The following is an 18,132-nucleotide window of genomic DNA, read 5'->3' as shown; positions in this document are numbered from 1 at the left end:
TGGCTAGGCCATGAAAAATGTGCGTACGAGCATTACTGCAACTAACAACACAGCGTTGTGAAAACACATATACTTAGTTAAAGCAATGGAATAACACCAGTTCTAATTGCATGTGGAGCATCAAGCTAATAGAACCTATTACCGAGTGTAAGTTGCAGACCTTGCTTAAAACCCGTAACACAACACAACTCACCCCCCAACGTAACAGGGTAGATTCATATATACACAACCCCACCATATGATTTGTATGAAGAAACACACAGTTTGTTCGGCCAAACACAGTCCCCCTTATATCGGGGAACTTTTTTTATTAATTAAAAAAGTGTAAGGCACAAAATCACAGAGGGGCCGGGAAGGGTGTAGAGGAGGGGACACAAAGGGGAAAAAGTCACTCCTAACGGCGTCTGCCACCTCGCGCCGCTCGAGTCTTGCCACCCCGGGGAGCCCCGGAGGGACGATAGGTTACAGTCTGCTGGACACGACGTTCCCTACCGTCTCCTCCGGTCTGGGATGGGCCGGCGGTGGCCGAAGCGCCGTTTCGTCCCCTGGCCCTCTTGGCAGGGCCAGCAGCGGCGGTGGAGGTAGTGGTAGCGGCGACGGAGACAGCTCGACGTCGCGGAAGCCTTCTGCCCCCACCGGCAAGGACGGGAGGCGGAAAATGGGGTTGAAGGACGGATCTCTCCTCTGCCATTTCTCTGCATGTTGAGGTCATCAATTGCAGGGCCTTCCCGAACAGGCCAGCGTCGGAGAGGGCGGCCGTCAGAAGAGGGGCTCTCTTCTTCTCTGGCACACGGGCCTGCTCCAGCCAAAGGTGACGCTGGCCCAGGGTGGCCAGGGCGCGCACTTTCCCCATGGCTATGGCCAGCACCTGGGAAAGGTGCAGAACAGCTCCCGCAGCCTGGGTGATCTGATCGCATTTTACCTCGTTCAGATCCGTGCCGCCCGTCATTATCCCCGATACAAATCTAGCCAGGTGGGCGATGTTAGACGCCGCAGCCAGCGACTGTGTACCAGCGATGAATGACTGGTCACCCCAATAAGCCAATCGCCTAGCCGACTTCCCCTGGAGGACCGGCTTGCATAGGGGTTCCCACACCATATCCGGAACAGAGGAGCGCGGCCATCGGATTGTCAAGCCGAGGTACGCCCTCCCCCATACCTTTGACTAACCCAGACACCCGCGTAACTGGTACGTAGGCGGGAGTTAGTCCCATGATGTTGGACACCGCCTGACCCCGACGAACATAGGCCCCCATCGATGGGAAAAATGGGTAGACAACGTCCACCCCTCTCACTGGGGGACGCTGCCAGGGATGGCCTATGAGGTCATCAGGGACAGGTGCAGGCAATGGCAGCGGCACACCGTTTGCGGTGGCGGCTACCGCCATGAGCTCGGGAAACAAGGCCTGCAGTTCCCCCTGCGAACCCTCCTCCACCGACCCCGCATCCCTCGCATACAGCAGGCTGCGACTGGTCAAGGAGCCACAATCCGATGCGGCTGACAGTAGGGCATCCTGCTGATGAGGCCAAGGTGGTTCCTCGACATCCTCGAACAAGGCGCCCCATGGAGCCATTTCTCCCCCCTCCGGGGTCTCCGGAGGAGGGATACTCTCCTCCACGGGACCATCATACAAGAACCCGTCCGCCTCCTCCATGAAGTCTTCAGTTTCCATCAGAAATCCAGAGTCGGACGCGTCCTCGCTGGTCTCCAGCAATTCCCCAAACCCAGGCCGTTCGCGTCTGCACCAGCGTTTCCGTTAGCCGGTAATTACCGGTATTTTACCGGCAAAATCTGTTTAAGTCCGACATATTTTATCTCTCCGGTCTTAATGTCCGGTGAAAATAATTCCCTGAGTCTAAGCACAATTTGATTATTTGAATTGTATTAAAATAGGCTAAAATTAAATAGCCTATGCGATGAACGAAACGATCATTACATTTGTTTCCTCGTTGCTTCTAATAATGACAACGACGTTGTCGGCGAGAGCTTAGTGCTGGGTGTGCGGACTTTTCTGAAGCTGTAGAGCCGCAGTACCAGCAGTACAATGCAATATTCCAGCAGTACTCCAATTCAGCCATTTTCAGCCAATGTTGGGTGGGGGGCGCTGTTGTGCGGTTCCCAGAAAAGAGCCAATAACAGCTGAACAGCTTCTCTGCAGCGCCATACTCTTTGCAAATAAGTCGTTGCGAGGTGGAGAGAGTCGTCACGCAAACCCACGATAATGTTGCCGTCTCTCTGCTTTCTCAGTTCTTCGCTTGATATAATTAATACAAATGTCCAATATAACGGAATTCGTTAGCTCATAAAAATGTGATTATAACAGACTGCTGTTTAGTGTCGGACCGACTGCGTATCGGTCTATTTTATTTCAAGTCAGCAGCAGCACGGAGTATCGAGGGACTTATTTTATTTGGAATATATTAATGACTGTATACGTGAAGTTGAACATTATGATATGTGTGACGTGTCTGATACAACGAGGTGAAGCGATGTCGACTCGAGATTAATTTGGGGGTGCGTGTGACAGAGCTGCTGCAGCGGGAGCTTGATGCTGGTAGCGTATCGCACTAACTTGAGAGGCGAGAGATAGTAATTTGATTCTGCAAATCAATTTCTCATTCTTCGCTTGATGTAATTAATACACATGTCCAATTATAACGGAATTCGTTAGCTCATAAAAATGTGATTATAATAGACTGCTGTTTAAAACTCTGACCGGAATATCTCGAATATGTCCGGTGATAGAAATCTTGCAGGACACTCAGACCGGCACGAATATGTTCTAACGGAAACGCTGGTCTGCACGCCACCATCTTGCGACGCGAGCGAGCAGACGCAAAAAGTTTTCGTCACAAATCCTCCGGCTCCAAGACAATCCCCCGTTCATCAACGGGCGATTCCCCAGAACCAGAGGAACCAGAGTCGAGATCAGGCCATCGCCGGAGCGACGGCACGAACCCTCGGCTCGTCGGTGAGGAAAACTATCCACCGGCAGTCTCCCGGGCTGGGTCGGCAACCACGAGAGTGGCAACAGCCCAGCACCGAGGCGCACGACGGAGGCGGGAATGGAGAACCGGTGGTGGAGAGTAGGTCTAGCGGGTCTACTCTCCGCGGAATACATTATGACCCAAACCTTTTCTTATACAACAAGTGAGAGAAGAAAAGGTTAAGCACAATGTAAACCAGTCACAACTCTTTTCAACTAACAACACGTCAAGTGGGGTACTACCGAGGCACTTTCCTTGTGGTGAAAGCGAGAAGGAGGAGAGCAGGTGACCACACACCTGCTTATGAAGGTAAGCTGATGAGGGGTGTGGTCAGACTAATACTGGTATTAGAGGTACATTTGTGGAATTTATTCAGTACGCGTGCACGTACGCGAGATAGTGCAGAAGGTGATGCCAAGCTGAGCCCCTTAACGATACAGAACTCTGTATTGTACAGTACACTTAACTCTGTATGTACAGTACACACTTAACTCTGTATTGTACAGTACACTTAACTCTGTAGTACACACTTAACTATGTACAGTACAGTACACTTAACTCTGTATGTACAGTACTCACTTAACTCTATGTACAGTACACACTTAACTCTGTATTGTACAGTACACTTAACTCTGTATGTACAGTACACACTTAACTCTGTATTGTACAGTACACTTAACTCTGTATGTACAGTACACACTTAACTATGTATGTACAGTACATTTAACTATATGTATTGTACAGTACACTCTGTATGTACAGTACACTCTTAACTCTGTATGTACAGTACACTCTTACTGATTAACTAGAAACTGTACATTGTAACGCAACGTTATATAATGTTATTTCGCATTTTTATTCATAACGTTATTTTGTGTGACAACACTGTACATCAGTGGAGGCTGCTGACCAAATTTTTAGGTGAAGCACAAATTATTATATTATATTATATATTAAATTATATTTTTTAAACATCCCCAACTCTGCAACACCCCCATTCCTCCCAGGTGTCAGGCTCCTCATTAGCTTCCATTCATTTTGGGGACCATGTTTAAATATCGGAGATGAACGTTATTTCGATTGATATGAATAGCTAGTTACGTTTATATAGAGAGATGATAAATTAATTAAACGTAAAAAAATAAAAATTGAAGTGATTCGAACTTGTCACTGTGTCGCGTTGCTCTCATTTAGTCCCAAACAGTAGTTATTTTGAAAAGTCTTTAGTAACTTGTAGAAGATGACAGAAAGGCAGCCATTGGTTGAGAAGATAAAACAAATTCAGTCGTCGTCATATGATATTCTCAAATGAATGGGTAATCGTGTTTAATAATCGTGTTTTCAATATCAATCAAAATAATTGTGATCATTATAATTATATTACCGGTATCCAAACACACATGCACAACATACACAGAGGTGATTGATTGAATATATTAGACAATCTAAAATCACATACAATACTGGTACACAAAATGTACCATCACATATAATTTAAAACCAGCGAGCCGAGTCCTGTGTTATGGTTTGTTACCAACCCCAACAGCACGGCACAGACAGGTAGTTCAGAGTTAGCCAAAAACCAGGGCGTATTTATTTCCAAAATAACAGGGAATAGAAAGAACAACAAAAGGCACAAGTGGGGAATGTTCTTGGCAGAGTAGCCTGCGGCTCTGCAGCTCGTCACGGTGCAGAGACGGCACAGTGGCGTTGCGCCTCTGACTCTGCGGCTCTGCAGCTACTCGAAGATCCAACTCGGGGAGGAACGGAGAGAGAGAGAGTTGTCAACAAACAAGCCAACGGAATACAAGGCAGTCCAGTCCTCCTTAGCTGAGTCCAGTATAAACACAAGTGACTTAATCTTCAGTGTTACCAACACACAAGTTTAGCTGAGTCCAGTACAAACAAAAACGGCAAATCTTCAGTGTTACCCAAACACACAAAAACAGAAAGGTCCCGAGTCAGGAAGATGCGAAGAAAAACAGAGTATCCAAAAAGTACGTTCCAAACTCACCAAGGCGCAATTGCGCAAAGCGGGCAACGAGGCACAGATCCAACGGATGGCAGAGCAAAGCAACAGCGGCGACTTCCATAGACGTCCTGGAGAGAAACAGACGAGGAACAACACGGGAGGGAACAAGCAGCAGCCAGTGGTAATCCAAAACGACCCGACACAGAACGTTAGGAACACCAGAGTATATATGGGCTCCACCGAGCTGATTAGAACTCACTTCAGGTGCGAGAAGGTAATTGGTACCTTGAAGCGTGCGGAATCGGACCAATCCTCACATCCTGCCCCTAAACACTTTTGATTGGTCAAGAATCGCAGGCTGCTTTGCCCCATGTTCTTCCAGGTAACACACACACACAGACACACTCGGACGTGCGCAGCCTCATATCAGGACAGTGTCGCGCACAATTTCGTCTCCAGTTCGCTCGCTCGCTGCCTGTCAGGAACCGGTGTTATGCACTAATTAAGGAGACACTTAATGACAACCGTGGCCAAAGAGCTGTGCCAGACTCTTTATTTACATATTTTAAGCGAGAAATGGGAGCTGTGCTGTGAGAGTGTGAAGAGTGATTTGTGTGAGTCTCACACTCTACTGTATGCGTGAGAGTTGGCAGTTCTTTCTGTGTATGCGCGTGTGTCTGGATACCGTTAATTATTAACAATGAAAGAGAAACTGACTGTGAAAGAGAGAAAGCGAGAGAGAGAGAGAGAGAGAGAGAGAGAGAGAGAGAGAGAGAGAGAGAGAGAGAGAGAGAGAGAGAGCATCTCCCAGGTCTGTTGAACTACTTGTGTGCTATTTTGTGTCCAGCCAATCTAGTTATACTAGATACTATTCAATCTAGTTAGACTAGATCATATTCAATCTAGTTAGAATAGATAATATTCAATCTAGTTAGACTAGATCATATTAAATCTAATTGGACAAGATAATATTCAATCTAGTTATACTAGATACTATTCAAAACAGCCCTCTATTGATTCCAGAGTATAGACCTACTGCCTGGTGGATATTTCCACTCTACTGGGTGCTACTCATCTAGATTTGGATATGTTCTCATCCGAGAGGTTTTGTTAATGGAACATACCAACATTATGGGGAAATGTCAGACAAGAAAATACAGTAGATACCAATTTCCTCTCTGTGCGCTCAGTGGAAAACTATCCAGCTGCAAGCTAGCCTAGCACAAATTAATGGAAGCGGATACGAACCACTAGTCTGATTTAAAACTCCAGGAGAGGTGTTTTTGGCCAACAGCTAGGATAGCTGGTCTGTATCCGCTTCCATTAATGTGTGCTAAGCTAGGCTAACTTAAACTGCAGACCTTCATCAACCATTGTCTGAGACGTATCCTCAGGCTCTTCTGGCCAAACACAATCACCAACATCAAGCTGTGGGAATGCACCAAGCAAGAATCAGTGGAGGTCCAGCTGACCAGGAGAAAATGGAGCTGGATTGGGCACACACTTCGAAGACACAAAATCGCATTAACCTGGAACCCACAAGGCAAGCGAGGCAGAGGAAGACCCAAAAACACCTGGAGAAGAGACACTGAGCAGGAACTCAAGACGAGGGGACTGACGTGGAAACAGCTGGAGAGGATGGTTCAAGACAGACAGGGTCGAAACTTTTCATCAATGGCCTATGTTCCGAAAGGAATAAAAGGCCTAAGTAAAAAAGTAAGTAAGGCTAGCTTGCAGCCGGATAGCTTTCTACTGAACACAGAGAGGAAATGAGTATCTATCTCCTTGTCCGACTCTGGAGAAGACGGTAAGCACATTTCCCATACTTTTGGCATGTTCCTTTAAGATAAACCATTCTAAAAGGGAACCTTCCCCCCCCCCCCAAAAAACATATAGGACATACTCAGTAAGAAAGGCTGAGTAAAGTGATAACCTTCGTTTGACTTTAGTTTGTGTCACCTTGTGAGGGTTGTTGTTTCAGAGATAAACTAATCACCAGAAGGCCTTATAGGACATTTTTCACTTTGATTAGGCTAAATCATTGAAACATGGAGTTTTAGACTATAGGGCTGTCCCCTCTTAGTCCATTAATCAGTCGGTTTTGGACATAGTCGGCCAAGTCTGTCACCAGGTCCGCCTTTTTCCACCTCAGAACCATTTCCCGCCTCCGCCCCTCACTCTCCGACACCTCAGCGGAAACACTTATTCATGCCTTCATCACTTCCCGTCTCGACTACTGTAACGGAATCCTTCTTGGTGCCTCCAAGAAGGTTCTGGATTGCTTACAGTACGTCCAAAACTCAACTGCGAGGGTCCTCACGCACACCAAACCCTGGCAGCACATCACCCCCACCCTGCAAAAACGCCACTGGCTCCCCATCAACTACCGAATCCCCTACAAGATCCTCCTCCTCACCTACAAATCCCTGCATGGGCTGGCTCCTTCCTACCTGACCGACCTACTCCACCCCTACACTCCAGCACGAGGCCTCCACTCCTCCAACTCCGACCTCCTCACCATCCCCCGCACCAGGCATTCCACACTGGGAGACTTTTTCTGTAGCTGCCCCCAGGCTGTGGAACTCCCTCTCCCCCTCCATCCGAGGCTCCGACACCATCAACCTCTTCAAAACCCACCTAAAAACACACCTGTTCACACTTGCCTTTGCGCAACACGGTAGCCCACCCCCTTCCCCCCTGACTCTTTTCTTATAAGCTACTGATCCTGTTGCTTTTGTTTAGTTTTTTTGTTACTGTTTCGTCCAATTGGACAACACCCTGCTTACTTTTTTATTTTACTTGTTTTATTGCTCCTGTTGTTACTATAGATATATATTCATATTTTTACCCTTTCTTTTATATAGCTTCTCTCTCTTTGTAAAGTGTCCTTGAGTCTGAGAAAGGCACTTCCCTCTTTAAATCCAATTTATTATTATTATTATTATTATTATTATTATTATTATTATTATTATTATTATTATTATTATTATTATTATTATTATTATTATTAAGAAATTGTTGGTAAATTTTTATGCTTTTCTCTATGCTTAAATTAGTTATTTTCTGAAAAATGATAAGATCATCTCTGGTGAGCATGATATTTAAAGAGATCCTTCTGCGTGAGGATCACATGTGGGAAACACAACTTTACACGTTTGTCCGTTATCATCAATCTACCACTGAAACAGGGTATCATACCCGACGACTTAAAATGTGCCAGAGTGGTTCCACTACACAAAAAAGGAGATAGGACAAACGAGGGAAACTATCGTCCAGTTTCTATTCTCAGCGTCATCTCCAAAGTTCTTGAGAAGGTCATATTTAATCAAATATCAGATTTTCTTAAACAGACAGATCTCCTTTATCAATTCCAGTCTGGCTTTCGCCCTGGGTATTCTACGGATGCTTGCCTGATTGATCTCACTGACCATATTCGAACCCAGATGGACTGTGGCAAACGAACTGGCATGGTTCTGATTGACCTGCAGAAAGCGTTTGATACTGTTGACCATCAGATCCTGCTTGAGAAGCTCAAAGCCTGTGGGATGGACGATGGGTCGGTGAGATGGTTCAGGTCGTACTTGACTGGGAGGACCCAGGTTGTGAACATAAATGGTGTTGCATCTTCATATAATGAAATAACATGTGGGGTGCCGCAAGGCAGCATCCTTGCTCCATTGCTCTTTTCACTATATGTTAATGACATGGTGTCTGCAGTATCCTGCAGACTCCTACTGTATGCTGACGACTCAGCACTTCTGGTGTCTGGAGACGAAACGGCAGAAATTCAAGCCGGTCTCAGTAGGGAGCTGGAAAGCCTTCACAAATGGTTAGTTGACAACAGATTATCGATCCACCTTGGAAAAACTGAGTAAATTCTATTCAGCTCAAAACATAAATTAAAGGAATGTTCCCGACTTGAGATCAGCTGTAATGGCTTCAGTGTCGAGTCTAGAGACTGTGTTAAATACCTGGGTGCAGACCTCAACCAAACACTCTCAGGCAAAACAATGGCCCTGAAGGTGATCAAAAAAGTTAACACAAGGGTGACATTTTTGCACAGAAAAAAGAGGTTCTTATCACTGGAAACTATGAAATTGCTTGCCAACTGCATGATCCTCAGCCAATATGATTATGCATGTACGTACTGGTATAGTGGTGTTACAGTGGAAAGTAAACACAGGCTACAAACCAGCCAAAATAAGACCATACGATTGGTCCTAAATCTGCCACCTCGAACCCATATTGAGCCATGTCACTTCAATGAGGTGGGATGGCTCCCTGTGGAGCAGAGGGTCTCCTTTCTGAAACTGGGACATATGTATAAAATGTTAAATGGATCTGCCCCCAGATATTTATGCTCTCGCATTGTCCTGCGTGGCCAGGTCCACGGACAACAGTTACGGTCTGGACAGCTCTCAGTTTATGAGCCTAGAAAGGGTTCCTATTCACAGAATGGCTTTCTGTCTACAGCCTGCCGGCTGTGGAACTCTCTGCCCAGGGCCATCCAAAACTCAACTTTCAGAAAATTGTATTTTATCTACTTGTTGTATCTATCTTACTTCTTAACTCTTTCTTTGTGATTTATTGTATTCTTCTTGGGACCATGTTGGAAACAAGTCGACAGACTTTCACATGTTATCCTTGTACCCCTTGTTTTTATACTTTTGTATGAATTGTATATGTAGCAGGGTGGATTATCCCTGCTTCGTGGGAACTGTGGGGTGCGGTCAATAGGTAGCGAGACACAGTAGCACCCTGGCCAGCTGCACCTCCGTCTTTGGGGTCCGGAGCGTCAACTGGAGGCTGGTAGTGGGGGTGAATGAGGCCCAGGGTTTACAAACCTGGTCCGGTACTCTGGTCTTCCTCCCTCTCTCTGGAGTAGTCCGCAGTACTCCCCAACACACCCTCACCCTCCACAGTTGCCCCTTTTTCCCTCCCACACCTACTGACCGGATGGTAGAGAAATAACTGGGTTCCCCCCGCAAGCAGTACCCTCCCTTATGTGAGACGACCAGAACCCTTACAATGGAAATGGAAAAGGTAGAATAGCAAGGGGTTACGATTACATATATTACCCGTAGCAAAGGGTTAGGGTTAGGGTTAGAAATAATGAAAGACACACACACAAGACTCCCATCTACATCCTTTACTGTTATTTAAAGACTGGTCATCTACAAATATTTAATAGCAATGGGTCCACGGAAGGTAGTTCTACTATTACTCAAGTTGTAATTCAATACCTTGCAAACACTTATATTGTACACCCACACAGTATAGACTCAGGTATTGCAGACCCAAAGTTAATAGACCCAGATATTGTGGACTTCAATATACTTAACTCCTTACCCACGTCTGGGCTAGTACCAATAATAATACCTCTTCTTAGGCTTTACTTATATGGCAGCGTTACGTTTACCCCCAAGAGGGGAAGGGTTAAATAGATGGGAAAGTAATATTACACACACATGGTATCACGCTCAAAGAAAAGGAAACAAAACCAAAAGTGTGGGCCCACAATTACCAAAACAAAAGCCCTATGCTAATGCCGGCATGTAATGTTTATGGGGTACCCCTATGCACTGTGGTTAGCAAACACCAGCTTCGCCCGTAGGCTGCGACACACTGTGTAATGTACGATAGGATCCTGGGCGCCGAAGCCCTAATGTTTACTCTACCAAAATGGCGGCCGCGCCGCTCCACCACCGTCCTGGTGGCAAGATGGCGTCGAACACTCGCGCCGCAGGTGCTAGCAGGCGGAGCTATAGCAGAGAGGCAGTGCTGGCTGAGCTGGTGCTGGGCGAACTCTGCTGGTGGTAAAGAACTCCCCGTGTCCTGCAGGCAGCCTGGAGCAGGTGTGCTGCTGCTCTCCGGTGCAGACAGCTGTTGACGCCCGGGCAGACTGCTTGGATGTCCCGTACGTCTCTGGCACGCAGACTATACCGTCACTGTAACTAGGTATAACACGAGCAATGCTACTGTGATCCTTAGCCGCACGCTACCTATACCGCTCACTGTAACTAGGTATAACACGAGCCTTAGTGCCTGACTCTGCACTTAATGTTCATAATATCATAACACTGGTACTGCTAGGATATCGTCTCCACTAGCCAGCACTTCCTATCACCCGTCACTATTCCACGGGGCACTCCGGCATAAACGTCAGCAACGGGGCTGTCTAGAGCTCCCCCGTTAGACGTGACTTCTCGTGGTCAAGTTCACTGCCGAGAAGAGAGCGACTTCCGCTCGGCTCCTCCCTTTATCATATCTCAGCTCTCTCCGCCACTCTCTGCCTGCTACTGCCCCCTGCTGGTCCCGCCTGCCAGTCACAAGGGGGACGCACTGTAAAATATGAATCAATACTGTCATTTATGATCCGTATTCACATGTTCTTTGGACGGGGCGTTTGTGTCATTGTTCGTGTGAATCAATGACACTAGTTAGAATGTCTTTGTGTACAAAAAGGGATATAAACACAGTCAGCAGTTCTGAATAATATACCATATTTTCCAGACTGCTACATTTCCCCCCACTTTGAACTTGCTAAGTCCTCTGCAAGTTAACAACAAAACAACAAAAACAAACGCATGCATGAAAACGGTCCTGAGACCAACAGTTTCACACATCGGTTGACAATTACACATTATGCCAACAGTTTTACACACTCCCTCAGGAGTTGGACACACTGTTCCGCGAACACGCTCTTGAGCACGTAGTCCTGGCGATACCGAGCGGGTAGCCGACCTCTGGTGCTCCTCTGGGGCCGAGCGGCCTCCACTCTGGGGGGTTCCACCTCCCCCGCCTCCGATTCCGTGTCGGATTCCTCAGTGTCTGTCGGCGGGTCCTGGACCACGGCCTCACCCTCCGGGGCCATCGATGGACCGCCCGCGGCCTCCTCTTCGACTCCGTCTCCGCCGCCTTCCCCCTCCTCTCCTGAAGGGGTCGACTCCACCTCTGACTCGGCGCTTACGGCCTCCTCAGGGGCGTCCCGCAGGGGACCGGGGTGGTTACACGCCCTAGGATGCGGTTCCCGCCGGTGCCCGAAAGCACCTCCGATGTCTGATTCGGACGAGCTCCGCGGTGCCACCGGGATCTGTCGAGGGGCCCTCCCCCGCACTTCCGGGTCAGAAGCCGGGAAGGGACAGGTCTTGAGCTGGTCTCGATGCACGGTCCTTTCTGGACCCCCTGCTTCGGGCCTGACCGTGAACACGGGCGTCCCTTCGTGGCTCTGCTTAACCACCACATATGACGTGGGCTCCCACTTGTCTTGTATCTTATTACGGCCCCGGATTCGGTGGTCGCGTATCAGGACCCGGTCTCCGGCCCGCAGGAGTGCACCTCTGCTCTTCCTGTCGTAAATTCTCTTGCGTCGATGGGATGCCTGCTTCGCCGTGGCCTCAGCGGCCTCCGCGGCGGCCTTTAGTCGCTCGTGGTGACTCTGCACCCACTCATCTAGGTCTGCCGCCCCCTCCTCAATGACGTCTCTGCCCCCTAGGACATCTCGGGGCATCCTAGCGTCCCTCCCGAAGAGCAGGTAGAAGGGAGAGTATCCAGTGGAGGAGTGTTCGTGGCAATTGTATGTAAGTACCAACTCGGGTAGGTGCTCCTTCCAGTCCCGCTTCTTCTCTGCGGGCAGACTACGCAGCATGTCGTGCATTGTCCGATTGAATCTCTCGCACTGCCCATTCCCCTGGGGATGGTAGGGCGTGGTGCGGCTCTTTGAAATCCCATACAGTCGGCAGAGCTCCTTGATGACGCTCGACTCGAAATTTCGCCCTTGATCGGCATGGAGTCGGGCAGGGCAACCGTAGTACACGAACCAGTACTTGATGATGGCAGCGGCGGTGGTCTTCGCAGTCTGGTCTTTGGTCGGTACGGCAATAGTGAATCTGGTGAACATATCGGTCAGCACCAGTACGTTCTCATAGCCACCCACCGACCTCTCCAACACGGTGAAGTCCATGGCCAGGACCTCCATGGGTGCCGTCACGTTAGTGCAGGTCATCTGTGCCTGGGCTTTAGGGAACACGTCGCGGGCTAATGCACATCGCTTGCATTGCTTCACCCATTGCTTCACCTCTTCTGCCATTCCGATCCAGTAGTAACCTCGCCTCATCAGGACCACCGTCCCTTGTCCCCCGTAGTGTCCCGCATCTTCGTGCTGGGTCTCGTAGATCCTCCTTCGTAGGGCTGTGGGCACCACCAGCTGGAGAACCTCCTCTCCATCCCGGGGATCGCTTACGCGCCGAAACAGCACTTGCTGATGCAGACGGAATCGTTCCCACTGCCCGTATAACTTGCGGAATTTCGGGTCTCCTTCCTTCAGCTGTACTTTAGTGGGGGGGACCCCCTGTGCCACCGCCCGCCACACCGGACCCAACTCGGGATCGTCCGCCTGGAGCTGTCGCATTTCCGCCCAGTCATATCCGCTGTTCCCCTTCTGTGCCGTTATCCGTCGTGCGCCGACACTCGAGATCTCCCGCGTCTCTGTCGGTCTCCCAGGGCACAGCAGGGCCCGCACTTCCTCCGCTGGGACCATGACGTAGCCCTCGCGGGCGACTGGGGCGGGGACGGACAATGGAACGGCCCGTTCCTGGAGACCCTGACGGGTGTGGGTGCCAGCCGCGGCTATCATTAGGAAGTCTTTCTCAGTGTCTTCCACTTCAGGTTCTGATCGCATCGGCATGCGAGACAGAGCGTCTGCGTTCTGGTTGAGTCGACCAGGTTTGTAGTGCACCACGAAGTCATACTCCGCGAGCTGAGCGTTCCACCGCTGCTCCACTGCTCCCAGGTTGGCCGTGCCGAGGTGTCTCAACGGGTTGTGGTCGGTGATCACGGTGAACTGGGCGTACATCAGGAGGTCTCTGAACTTCTCGGTGACCGCCCACTTCAGGGCGAGGAGTTCCAGCTTGAACGCACTATAATTTTGGTCATTCCTTTCGGACCCACGCAGGCCTCGGCTCGCAAAGGCGATGACTCGCTCCACGCCCTCCTGTTCCTGACTGAGTACCGCTCCCAGTCCCAAGTAACTCCCGTCGGTGGTCACTATGAAGGGGAGCTGGAGGTCGGGGTAGGCCAGCACCGGGGGTGTCAAGAGGCACTGCCGCAGATGATCGAAGGCCGTCTGACACTGCGGCGTCCACTTGAAGGCCTCGGGCCGGCCCTTGGCGAACCCCTTTTTTTCTTTCCCCATCAGGGCGTGCAGTGGCTGGGCCACCTGGGCGAAGTGGGGCACGAACCGCCGATAATAGGACAGGAACCCGATCACCTGCCTCACTTCCTTCGCTGAGCGTGGCGCCGGCCAGTCCTCCAACGCCTTCACTTTGTCGGTGTCGACCTGTATGCCGGCCGCGGAGACGACGTGTCCCAGGAACTTGACTTCGGTCTTCAGAAGGAAGCACTTCCGGGGCTTGAGTTTGAGTCCATGCTCCCGAAGCCGTCCAAACACCAGGTCCAGCTTCTGACAGTGGCTCTCGAAGTCGCTGGCGAACACCAAGACGTCGTCTAGGTAGACGAGTAGGACGTCGAAGGCCAGGTCCCCCAGCACGGCGGTCATCAACCGCTGGAACGTCGCTGGTGCGTTACACAGTCCGAAGGGCATACGAGTCCACTGATAGAGGCCGAAGGGCGTCGTGACAGCCGTCTTCTCTTGGTCTTCCTCTTTCACCGCCACCTGGAAGTAGCCGGCGGTGAGATCGAGCGAGGAGAAGATCTTGGCCTGCCCCAAGGCGTCTAGGGACTCCTCGATACGAGGTAGGGGGTAGGCATCCCGGTGTGTCACGTTATTTAGGCGGCGGTAATCGCAGCAGAACCGCACGGAGCCGTCTTTCTTTATGACGATCACGGCTGGTGACGCCCACGGACTGCAGCTCTCTACCAGGACACCCAGGTCCACCAGATCTTGCACGTGTCTCTTTACTTCTTGGAACACGTGGGGCGGTATTCGGCGGTGCCGTTGCTTGACCGGGTGTGCGTCACCAGTGGGAACGTAATGTGTGACCGTGGTTGTGTAACCATAGTCCCCGTCGTCAACGGAGAACACCGCCTTGTGTTTCTCCAATACTTGATTCAGCCGACTCACTTGGGCCGGTGTGAGATCCTGCAGGTTCGCCTGTACGTCCACGGCGAGCCCGCGGGTCTTCCCGTCCGGCTCCGCCTCTGGCGGGCGGTCCCGAGTCTGAATCGCCGTCACTCGGACGCCTCCTTCCACTTCCTCCACGGTCACTCTCTCCTTAGGCCGTACCTGACGGGGGCAGTGGATCTCTGCCAACCTGGCCCGGGGTCGGAGCACCATCTCGACGTTGGTCGGGTTCAACACCCGCACAGGCACTCTCCCCTGTCGGGCGTATGCCACCACGTTCGCCACCAATAGTCCGGGAGGCAGGTTGGCCCTCGGCGTGTGCTCTATCATCACGGGACGCCGCATCCCCGCTGTCATCTCACAACGGCCTGGGACGACCACTTCGCTGTGCGGGGGAATGACCACTGGTTCCCTGCCGGCCACTTTGACGTACCCCATCCTTCCCGGGGCGATACACTCTCGGGCTTCCTGGGCCATGGCGGCGACCACACGGCGGATGGCGACGCTCCCCGCGTCGACACGTCTTCGGCTCGCCGGCCGCATCCCCTTGATCCCCTTGAACAGGCCATCTACCCCGCCGAGCACGTTCATGCCCAGAAGTCCCGGGATAGCGTCTCCTGTGGCCACTCGGCCTGGATCGTCTTTTAGTATGAATATGCATTTCCCCGGAAATGTCATATCCAGGCACTTCACTTCGGCGTAGAGACACCCCACCACTGGGATCTCCAACCCGTTGGCGGCGAAGAGAGTGATCCAGTTGGAGGGGGTCAACCGCGACCGCGGGAAGTGTCTGCGGAAGTGGCTTTCGGTCATGGTGGTGACTTCGGCGCCGGTGTCGAAGAGGCAGCAGGTCTCGACCCCGTCAATCTGGACGTCTAAGGTGAGACATTCCCCCATGTCTTGCGTCTTAGTGCCCCCTGCGGCCGAGTCGGCGACTCCGGTTACGACGCCGTTGACTGCCCTTCGGGATCCGGGTCGGTCCCCTGACGAGCCCGGAACTTCGGGGGTGGGGGCAGGGGCTGGGTGGGGCTCGCTGGCGTGGCGGGGGCACTCCCTGCTGATGTGGCCCGGCTGATTGCAGGCATAGCAAATCAACCTGCCCTCTTCGTCCCGGCGGGGCAGTTCCCGCTTAGCGGCGGGCGCGTCGTCTCTGCGTCGCCGTCCGGGGCCGCCTCTCTGGGTCGCGTCCCGCGTCTGTTGGACGGCCTGGAAGAGTTGCTCCTGACGTGCGTCCAGCCGCTCTTGCCCTGCGAAGAGCCGCTTAAAAGCTCCCTGTATTGCGTCTCCGCTCATCGGGGCCTCTCGTCCTTCTGCGGCTGCGGCGTGGACCAGGGCCTGGGCGCCACCCCTATTGGGGGGCAGGGCCATCTCCTCCTCCGACCAGTCTATCGCCGCCATCATCAATCCGAGAAACGTCTGCTCTCCGTTCTCTTTTATGGACTTCTTCATCTCCCGTCGCAGCATCCCATCCTTCAGGCCTACCACAAACTGCTCCTGCAGCCGGGCGGCAGGATCCGCGACTCGTTGGGGTTCCCGGCCCTGTATGCGACGCATCTGTTCCTGTAGATCATACGCAAACTCCCTCACGGTCTCGCCATCTCCTTGTCGGCGGTCGAGGAACTCTCTCAGGCGTTCACTGACCGAGGTCTTGTCTCCGTACGTCTCCTGCAGCACCCGGAACACGGCGTCCGGCTCCGGGGCGGTCCCTTCTAGCACGAAGCGCACTGTCCGTTTAGCCGCGCCCTTTAGATGCTGCTGTACGAACTCCGCCTGTTCGTCACCGGGCACTCTGCTGCTCCGAAAATGCACCTTCATGTCTCGGATCCAGTCGTCCACCAGCGGCTCTCCTCTCTCTTTCCCCCCTCCAAATTCGCTGCACTTCCGCTCTCGTTGGACGTACACCACTGGGAGGGGCGCTGGAGGAAGCTGTTGGATCATGGCTTGGGCCAAGGCACGCGACTCTCTGTGCCTGGCCTGCTCCAGTTGTTCGTGTTGGTGGTCTAGGGCTTCCGCCTGGTCTTGGAGTTGACCCTTTAGGAACTCCACTTCGGCGGTCAAGGTCTGCACCGTCTCGGCTCCCCCCTCTTCCTCTTTGAGCGGGGGCGGCGAGTCACCTCCTTGCGTCACCCGGGACGGCCCGGCTTTGGCATCGGGCTTCGGGGTGTCGTTGTCCGACATCTCAGGGGCGTTTGTGTCATTGTTCGTGTGAATCAATGACACTAGTTAGAATGTCTTTGTGTACAAAAAGGGATATAAACACAGTCAGCAGTTCTGAATAATATACCATATTTTCCAGACTGCTACATATACTAAATAAAAATCAAATCAAATCAAATCAGCCCTTAGAGCAAACCCATAAACTTCTCTGTGGAATCAAGAGCAGCTGTTTATCTGAGCCGAAACTGAGGACTTTGTGTTTTACAATGAAGAGAGTACTTTTTACAAAACTGTTACACTTACAAACCATAGATGTCTTCTTCTATACCGGTCCGGAACACAACTACAAACAAGAAAGTATTTTGCAGTCTGAGACTCCCCCTCTCCCCAAAAAACAACAACAAATGATTATGTAAGAGACTGTTGCAAAACAGTTACAAACCAGAGATATCTTCTACTGGAACAGCACTAGAGGTAAGAAAAAATTTGGCAGTCTGGGACCTCCCCCCCAAAGAAATTATAAAACAAAAACAACAACAACAAATGAGTATGTAAGAAACTGTGTACTGTTGCAAAACGGTTACAAACCATAGATGTCTTCTATTGGAACACAACTACAAGCAAGAAACATATTTTGCAGTTTGTAAGAAAGAAAAAATAAAGAAAAAATGTGCCAGTAATAAAACATTGCAATTCTACATCAAAATCTTACCTTCTTGCCATAATGACTTCGTTCAGATAAAAATGAACTTCTCTTCACATCCATCAGGGACCTGTCATGAAGACAGTTATTCCACACGTCAGTCAAAAAGTTTCTAAAGGAACTGGCCAATTCCAGTATCTATAGGAACGCCTCCAAACCTAGCCCATTGGCTCAGTCACCGGCCGGGCGGTTCCTATAAACTAGCCTACACAGCGGCTATTATGTTATTAT

General features: G+C 50.8%; 1 protein-coding gene across 1 annotated transcript in view; it reads right to left on the bottom strand.

Moving 5' to 3' along the window:
* The window catches only part of LOC311236282 (uridylate-specific endoribonuclease C-like), a gene marked incomplete at its 3' end in the record, with an annotated part of 38,345 nt that extends 20,382 nt beyond the window's left edge, over positions 1–17,963 (bottom strand). Inside the window, exon 1 of the mRNA XM_084323962.1 lies at positions 17,911–17,963. Coding sequence (XP_084180088.1) covers positions 17,911–17,921 — 11 coding nt within the window. The 5' untranslated portion in view covers positions 17,922–17,963. The remainder of the gene's footprint in view (positions 1–17,910) is intronic.
* Positions 17,964–18,132: the final 169 nt, after the last annotated feature.

Source organism: Notolepis coatsorum (genome assembly GCF_963971535.1).
Source record: "Notolepis coatsorum genome assembly, chromosome: 10".
NCBI classification, from domain to species: Eukaryota; Metazoa; Chordata; class Actinopteri; order Aulopiformes; family Paralepididae; genus Notolepis; species Notolepis coatsorum.
The sequence above is the reverse complement of the archived record's forward strand: the minus strand, read 5'-3'. Positions and strand labels throughout refer to the sequence as shown.